At 35.2% G+C, this 9,503-nt stretch overlaps 1 protein-coding gene across 1 annotated transcript; it reads left to right on the top strand.

Moving 5' to 3' along the window:
- Nucleotides 1–2,026: 2,026 nt before the first annotated feature.
- LOC131948647 (uncharacterized) lies at nt 2,027–5,633 on the top strand. Its single transcript, XM_059310263.1, has 5 exons — nt 2,027–2,140; nt 2,927–3,081; nt 4,204–4,366; nt 4,825–4,923; nt 5,338–5,633. Exons 3-5 carry the CDS (start codon nt 4,251–4,253, stop codon nt 5,522–5,524), a joined length of 402 nt encoding a protein of 133 aa, XP_059166246.1. The 5' UTR covers nt 2,027–2,140; nt 2,927–3,081; nt 4,204–4,250; the 3' UTR covers nt 5,525–5,633.
- The last annotated feature ends 3,870 nt before the right edge of the window (nt 5,634–9,503 follow it).

The following is a 9,503-nucleotide window of genomic DNA, read 5'->3' as shown; positions in this document are numbered from 1 at the left end:
AACCGGGAGTGATCTCCCCTAAACTTTCTCGAATATTCTAATATAACACTATGGGGGATGGCAACTCGGGATATAGACTTCTAGACATGATTTTTAATCCATATTAAATACTCAAACTTTTTAAAATAGAATATAATCTCGTAGAAAAAAGAATTGCACACCAAGTGAACGCTAAATAAAGATGTGCATAATAGTGCGCAATATTATTAGTACTTTATAAATTTACATTAGTTTTTTGAGAAATCGGAAGTAGCGTAAATTACTACTTCCGTTTAACGGAAATAACTCAAAATTTGACAGAAGATAGAGATGTATATCTTTTACTTACATGCGAAATTTCGTTTATCTATCTCAAATAGTACTCAAGTTATAGGCTTTTGAAAATTTCTAAGTAGGAAAAGTACCACTTCCGGTTATCGGAAATCGCTCAAAAGTTGATACGGATCTACGATTTTGATAACATACTTATATATGAAATTTCATCAACCTAGCTGTAACGGTACTCACGTTATCGTGTTTACACACACACAGACAGACAGACACACAGACAGACACACAGACATACGGACAAGATTGCAAAATTATGTTTTTCCGTATCAGTGAGATGTAAAACGTCGAGATTTGTAAAAATCTCGATTTTTTTGCACGATTTCAAGACTTTCTCTATACTTCGTATATACGAGAAAGTAAAAACAAAATTGAAAAAAAAAATTTCATTGACGTGGCGTGTGTTGTACTCGTACCACCCGCATGGTAACTATTTCACTATCATCTCAGCTATTTTGGCACCACAGCTTAGGAGCAGAATAAGTGAGGTACTTTACTTAGATTTAGAGTCAGCGCCGATTATTTTAAATGAAATTTTTATCCCAATTAAGCCAATTCCATAGCTAAACAAAGATGTATATAAAATAATTAAGGTCTGAAATAGTTTAGTATAGAAACTCATTATTGGCGTAGATTCTAGATCTAAATAGAGCTAGAGTCTAGATCTAGAATCTACGGCAGGCTTAACTCTTGTTTTTTTTTCTGTAGCTCTAGAATGCTCTAGATCTAGATCTTTTTTAAAAATGTAAATAGATAATGTAAATTTTATAAGTTTAGGCCGGAAAATTGTATACATTTCATAACGTACGTCTTGATAAGTAGATCTAAATAAAATTTAAATCAAATATTTAATGTCTTTATATTATAAAATTGGAAGATGACGCCATTAGTTTTGTGTTCTTTCCTTTGTTTAAACATGTGGCTGGTGACATCATTGTTTATTGCGTTCTTGTCACGACAATAAACACTTTAGTTAGAAATGTGTTTCTACATTCGAATACGTCTTTATTTTTATTTTCCCTCTTTAAATACAATTTAGTTTAAACATGTATAACATCCACCATATTATTTTCAACAAAAGTCCGTATCTTTAAGTTCTCCATACATCGCTGAACATACTGATAACATTGTCAAAAATTATTGAATTTAAAAAAAAAATTATTAAAATAAAACGTAAAAAATAAATATTTTTTAAAAAAATGTATTTTAATGGACAACAATTTAACTCGCTTTATTTAGTAAAATAAAAAAAAAACATAAGTTTTTAAAAACCCCACTGCTTTTAAATGCTTAAAAATTGTAATTTTAAAAATGAATAAATTTGTTAGTTTCTCCCGTTAGTTTTGTCCCTGGATACATTGACCTTTATTTCTCTTGTTAGTTTTGCCCCTGGATACATTGACCTTTATTTCTCTTGTTAGTTTTGTCCCTGGATACATTGACCTTTATTTCTCTTGTTAGTTTTGCCCCTGGATACATTGACCTTTATTTCTCTTGTTAGTTTTGCCCCTGGATACATTGACCTGTATTTTTCTTGTTAGTTTTGCCCCTGGATACATTGACCTTTATTTCTCTTGTTAGTTTTGCCCCTGGATACATTGACCTTTATTTCTCTTGTTAGTTTTGCCCCTGGATACATTGACCTGTATTTTTCTTGTTAGTTTTGCCCCTGGATACATTGACCTTTATTTCTCTTGTTAGTTTTGCCCCTGGATACATTGACCCTGGACAATCACTGCACCAAGACGTTGCCTGAGTACCGTAGAGGTCACATCCAGAAACTAAGTGAACTCAACGTTGTCAGTTTCTGCAGGTAAACCCTGTCCACACATCCTGCAGGTAAAACCTGTCCACACATCCTGCAGGTAACACCTGTCCACCCATCCTGCAGGCAAAACGTGTCCACACATCCTGCAGGTAAAACCCGTCCACACATCCTGCAGGCAAAACGTGTCCACACATCCTGCAGGTAAAACCTGTCCACACATCCTGCAGGTAAAACCTGTCCACACATCCTGCAGGTAAAACCTGTCCACACATCCTGCAGGCAAAACGTGTCCACACATCCTGCAGGTAAAACCTGTCCACACATCCTGCAGGCAAAACGTGTCCACACATTCTGCAGGTAAAACCTGTCCACACATCCTGCAGGTAAAACCTGTCCACCCATCCTGCAGGTAAAACCTGTCCACACATCCTGCAGGTAAAACCTGTCCACACATCCTGCAGGTAAAACCTGTCCACACATCCTGCAGGAAAAACCTGTCTACCCATCCTGCAGGCAAAACGTGTCCACACATCCTGCAGGTAAAACTTGTCCACACATTCTGCAGGTAAAACCTGTCCAAACATTCTGCAGGTAAAACTTGTCCACACATTCTGCAGGTAAAACCTGTCCAAACATTCTGCAGGTAAAACCTGTCCAAACATCCTGCAGGTAAAACCTGTCCAAACATCCTGCAGGTAAAACCTGTCCACACATCCTGCAGGTAAAACTTGCCCACACATTCTACGGTTACAGCAAGACCTTACTATTTTGCAACTAGAGCTAATGACAGATCTCCCGCTATCCCCCACCCTCCACCCCCCACCCCCACAGTAATCCAAAGGCCTATAGTCAGTGTATCCTGGAATCAAGACGTGATAGCCACACAGATAAGACCTACATAGTCAAATTGTTCGAGAAACAATTTCTCAAAGAGTACGATCTTAAGCGTGCGGCATTTCTGCTATGTACCAAAGGCACGACATACTGTAAGTAGACAAAAGTTGTAAGTAGAAAAAAGTAGTAAGTAGACAAAAGTTGTTAGTAGACAAATGTTGTAGGTAGACAAAAGTTCTAAGTAGACAAAAGTTGTAAGCAGAAAAAAGTTGTAATTAGACAAAAGTTGTTAGTAGACAAATGTTGTAGGTAGACAAAAGTTCTAAGTAGATTAATGATGTAAGTAGACAAACGCAGTAGATAAAAGATGTAAGTAGACAATTGTTAATAAGCAATGTAAGTAGATTAAACTTGTAAGTTGATAAATATTATTATAATTATAAAAATGTTGTATGTAGATATCTGTTGTATGTATACGGCTAGCAAGCAGATTTAAGCAGACAAAATCTGTAAGTAGTTATTTTTTTATGTTCGCTAGTAGACAAAGGTTTTAAGCACATCTTAACATCTTACACCGACATTGACGCTAACGATGTTGTGTGGGTGGTAATACAATGTAAACAATTTTGTATTTGAATGTTTTGTTCTTGCTCTTATATGAGATGAGATTCTAAAGTAACCATAACCCTAACACTTACTGGAAATCAAAAACTAAAAAACAAATTAAACAAAATTAAAGTTGAGTAAATTGTAGATACAAAAGTTAACACCCATGATCACATTACAGTGTACAATCTTCTGTTTTAAGATGTCATGTCATGGCTCAGTGTTACAAGATGTCATATCATTGGTCAGTGGTTACAAAATGTCATGTCATTGGTCAGTGTTACAAAATGTCATGTCATGGCTCAGTGTTACGAGATGTCGTGTTATTGGTCAGTGTTACAAGATGTCATGTCATGGGTCAGTGTTACAAGATGTCATGTCATGGCTCAGTGTTACAAGATGTCATGTCATGGGTCAGTGTTACAAGATGTCATGCCATGGCTCAGTGTTACGAGATGTCATGCCATGGCTCAGTGTTACGAGATGTCGTGTTATTGGTCAGTGTTACAAGATGTCATGTCATGGCTCAGTGTTACAAGATGTCATGTCATGGCTCAGTGTTACAAGATGTCATGTAATTGACAACTACTCAACACATGTCCTTTCTTGTAGAAATATAAGTATGTACACAATTGACCAGAGTTGTCAGATGTCATTACTTTATGCAGTGTCAAAGTTCGCTTCATATGACTACAAACTTTTAATTGACTGCGAGATGTCCGCTGACAGAAACCAATGCGAGATAGAAGCCACCTCGGCCGAGAGATTACAAAACTTAACGGCCGCCTTTGCCTCCAACAACCAAGCGGATATTGAGAAACATTCCTGCAAGTGGGTTCAATCTTTTAGTTTCTTTACTTTCAATCTAAAAAAAGAGATTTCAGAAGTATTTTCTCAATGAAGTTCTTGAACCCATTTTATTTCTTGATTTTTTTAAAATAAATATTGCTGAGACAATTGACTAAAATGCTAAAAGAGTAATGTTTTGTATGTGGCATTTTTCTCAATTTTAACAGAGTTAAAAAGATTTTATCGAACTACAACTACCTTTTCTCACGTCTGTCTTCATGTCTGTCATCACGTTTTTTTCATAATAACTGTGGTGTCAATTTTTTTGACTGCCTTTAATGCACCACTACCGCAAGTTTTTGTAACAAGGTATAGATCTAGGTCAAAGTGTAAAATCATTGCATCTTGATAAAAAAAATTAAAATTAGAAAAGCAAGACTCCAAAAAGTGTATCCAAATGTAGCCAAACCTCTAACATGTTCCCTGTTTCTCTTCTCCAGACTGTCACTAGACTACATGAAGTGTATCCAAGCCCAGTACACCAAATGTAATAAGGATTTTGAGGACTTTTTTATCTATCAGTTTGCTCGCCTTGGCGAGTACGTTACATCAATTACATCTAGCTGATTTTTTTTCTCTAAGCATTGAAATTTACTATATGTTTTTGATGGAGATTACAAACGTTTTCCTGAAAAACAAATTTTCTCTACTCCACTCTTGTGTTTTTATCTTAACCTACCTCAGTGTCCAATGTTTGTATCTTGACTTACCCCAGCGTCCAATGTTTGTATCCTGACTTATCTCAGCGTCCAATGTTTGTATCTTGACTTACCCCAGCGTCCAATGTTTGTATCTTGACTTATCTCAGCGTCTAATGTTTGTATCTTGACTTATCTCAGCGTCCAATGTTTGTATCTTGACTTATCTCAGTGTCCAATGTTTGTATCTTGACTTACCCCAGCGTCCAATGTTTGTATCTTGACTTGATCAGTTTCTAACGGTTTGTTTCTCAGAGACTGCTTATTGAAGCACCAGTTTTACAACAAGCTGATTCTCACGGACAAGTGCACGTCGAAATCACGCTCAACCAACGGGGCGTGGTCAGTCGCAACAGGGGCGTGGTCTATCAGGACAGGGGCGTGGCTGATGTTTGCTGTAGCCTTTGCCAACACTGTAGGGCGTGTCCATATGCTCATATGAAATCTAGCTGGTTTAGTTCTTGGCTATCTTCTGTAGCTGGGTGCAACAAAATATGTTTAGACAATGTTTTTATTTTTAAGTATTATCTAGAATAACATTAAAAAGTTTATTCTCTAAAAAAACATGGACATCAGGATTTTAAAAATTCTTTTAAGCCTCTTTGAGAAAAATGTTTACAAGTTTAAGTAGTTAATTATTGTTTACTTGAATTTTAATTGATGCATTGTTTAATTTATGCTGACAGTTACATTTTGGACTGGTGTCGGTTAGCTGTTGATTGAAATAGCTATCTGTTAGTATTGTATCACGTGACCGTAGTTCAGTACTGTGTCAAGTGGAAGAAGGACAGTATTGTGTCAAGGTCACTTGGACAATACTGAAAGTGTGCTGTTGTTGTATTGCAGATGGTGTTCAATAGGAAATAAACAAGGGCAAGTCTAAGAGCAGGGTACCGATGTTGTCAGACAAAAGTCTTAGAGCAGGGTACCAATGTTGTCAGACAAAAGTCTTAGAGCAGGGTACCGATGTTGTCAGACAAAAGTCTTAGAGCAGGGTACCGATGTTGTCAGACAAAAGTCTTAGAGCAGAGTACCGATGTTGTCAGACAAAAGTCTTAGAGCAGGGTACCGATGTTGTCAGACAAAAGTCTTAGAGCAATGTACCGATGTTGTCAGAAAAAAGTCTTAGAGCAGGGTACCGATGTTGTCAGACAAAATTCTTAGAGCAGGGTACCAATGTTGTCAGACAAAAGTCTTAGAGCAGGGTACCGATGTTGTCAGACAAAAGTCTTAGAGCAATGTACCGATGTTGTCAGACAAAAGTCTTAGAGCAGGGTACCGATGTTGTCAGACAAAAGTCTTAGAGCACCAAGTTTGTCTGACATCTGTCAACAAGTTTGTCTGACATCTGTCAACAAGTTTGTCTGACATCTGTCAAAGAGTTTGTCTGACATCTGTCAAATAGTTTTTCTGACATCTGTCAAAGAGTTTGTCTGACATCTGTCAAAGAGTTTGTCTGACATCTGTCAAATAGTTTTTCTGACATCTGTCAAAGAGTTTGTCTGACATCTGTCAAAGAGTTTGTCTGACATCTGTCAAAGTGTTTGTCTGACATACGTCAAAGAATTTGTCTGACATCTGTCAAAGAGTTTGTCTGACATCTGTCAAAGAGTTTGTCTTTAATTACAGACTTCTTACAACTAGTCCCACTGGGTATTACTCTCTATTCTAGGTTGTGGTATGGTACTAGGATAAAGGAAATCTTGGACCGTAGTATTTCAATAGTTCACACACTGCCTTTCTGACTACACCATCAATGGCTTTTTTAGTCTATAAAAACTAATCTAGTAAGGAGTTCCACTCATATCCACTTCTTAAACAGCCGCAGGGCGTAAGATTTCAAACCCAAGATCTAAGTGCAAGTCTTCCGTGGTATCCACTGTCTTACAATTTAATAGGTAGTAAATGTTAAGAGTTATTCGGTTCCGAAAAAATTAGACCTCAACAAATAGATTTGACGGATCTACCTGAAAGTACATTTTTCTGACCAGAACAATCAAAATCACAAACTAGGTCTAAATCTAGATACGCTTTTGATACAAGAGTTCGCGACTAATTTACTACGAGAACATTTTAGCGCGTGTTTGCATTGTGATTTTGCGTTCAATATAAAATAAACAATAAAACTTGAAAAAGTGTTGGATTTGCGGAAGATGGAAAATAGCCATTAACATGGAGCTGATTATAATTAAAAGAACATGAATCTGATTGAAATTACAATAACGTTGCTGTTTAGCTGGCCTGTGGCAGTTCAAAGTAAATAGCGGTGTACATGTTGGTATTTAAATAATCTGTGATTAAATCTTTACTAGCACAATATAAGTAGAGATGTAGATCAATACATTTAATATTAACTGTGATTTAAATAATTATGTCATTGTGCCATATAATTAGGTGTGTAGATCTAGATATATAACTTTATTTAAATTGTGTTTCTATTCACTATATTATCTATATTAACTATCACTCTAACGTTGAAACTGGAACAAATAGAAAAAAAGTTTTAAACCTTTAGCCTAAACACCTATTGTAGCTTAACAAGAACAATGACTTCCCAATATCTATGCGACAAATGCAAATAGTAACCTCAGTACTTTGATGTCAAATATGGCGGCGTTTTACAAGGACACCTTTGAGCTCACGAGAATCCTTCCACCATTATGTGGACATGGATACATGTTTTAAAACGTTTTGACTTCACAGCGGCCGTAAAAATAACTAAATTGAAACTTAAGCCTAAAAATATAAAAAAAATGTAATATTTTTAGAATCAACGTTATAAAAGTTGCAATTTCGGAGAACTTGAAAATAATTTCTTGTATTTAAAGCTACATTTATCTTTATTTTCATCAAGCCAATAATAAACCGGGAGTGATCTCCCCTAAACTTTCTTGAATATTCTAATATAACACTACGGGGGATGGTAACTCTGGATATAGACTTCTAGACATGATTTTTAATCCATTTTAAATATTTAAAGTTTTTAAAATAGAATATAATCTCGTAGAAAAAAGAATTGCACACCAAGTTAACGCTAAATAAAGATGTGCATACTAGTGCGCAATATTATTAGTACTTTATAAATTTACATGCGTTTTTTGAGAAATCGGAAATAGCGTAAATAAGTACTTGCGGTCAACGGAAATTACTCAAAATTTGAGAGAAGGTAGAGAATTAGATCTTTTACTTACATCTGAAATTTCATTTATCTATCTGAAATAGTACTCAAGTTATAGGCTTTTGAAAAAAATTGCAGGCCTATATATTTTAATGTTATACTTGTTTGAAAAAAAAAAGTTATTGGTCAAAACGCTATGTACTTTACTACACGTTGAACGATATTAGTGACAAAGGAGAGAAATAACAAAATAGCTTACTTACATCTGAAATTTCATTTATCTATCTGAAATAGTACTCAAGTTATAGGCTTTTGAAAAATTCAAAGTAGAAAAAGTACCACTTCCGGTTATTGGAAATCGCTCAAAAGTTGATACGGATCTACGATTTTGGTAAAATATTTATAAATGAAATCTCATCAACTTAGCTATAACGGTACTCAAGTTATCGTGTTTACACACACACACACACAGACAGACAGACACACAGACACACAGACAGGCAGACACACGGACATACGGACAAGATTGCAAAATTATGTTTTTCCTTATCAGTGAGATGTAAAACGTCGAGATATGTAAAAATCTCGATTTTTTTGCACGATTACAAGACTTTCTCTATACTTCGTATATACGAGAAAGTAAAAAAGATGTTTCAAAATGTAAGACAAATATTGATTGACTGTTTAGAAGCTCCGTGATTGATTATTATTTTTTTTGTTTATGTTTATATTTTAGTTTATGTTGAACCTGTCACGTGAAAACCAAATAGCTTTTCCCTTTTTAAAAACAAAATTGTGTTTCATTACCGAAAATACTAAAACGTCAAATACATCCACCAAAAAAAAAAACAATCAGGATTTTAATAACATATTAAATTTAATTACACGATTTAGTGGCGTAGGTACCGTAAAGCTAGCGTAAGCAAGGCATAGGGGCCCAAGGCATTTATGGGCCCTTTTTCCTCTTTAAAAAATTAAAACTTCACGTTGGAATTTTAATATTTCTTTTATATAATTAAATCTAAAAATCTAAATTCTTTTTACTGACTCGTTTAAGTTTAACGACGTCTTCCCAATGTTCATCAGGTGTTAAAATCCTACTTAAAATAACGACAGTTAAAATATCCATAAGTTGTAGGTAAACCTTAAACATACAAATACAATTAAAAAAAATTATATTGAAAATCATGAGCTTTATTTATTCTAGACTCTAGATGAAGAACCTACGGGTGCAGTCAGATTTATATTCCTTCCGCCGGTAAAAGTCAAGGTCATTATAAACATCGAGTGGAGGCACATTTTT

This window comes from Physella acuta, unplaced genomic scaffold (assembly GCF_028476545.2).
Source record: "Physella acuta isolate Inbredline_101_S28 unplaced genomic scaffold, ASM2847654v3 ptg000655l, whole genome shotgun sequence".
Taxonomy (NCBI): Eukaryota; Metazoa; Mollusca; class Gastropoda; family Physidae; genus Physella; species Physella acuta.
Note: the sequence above shows the minus strand (reverse complement) of the source record. Positions and strands in the feature narration are given on the sequence as shown.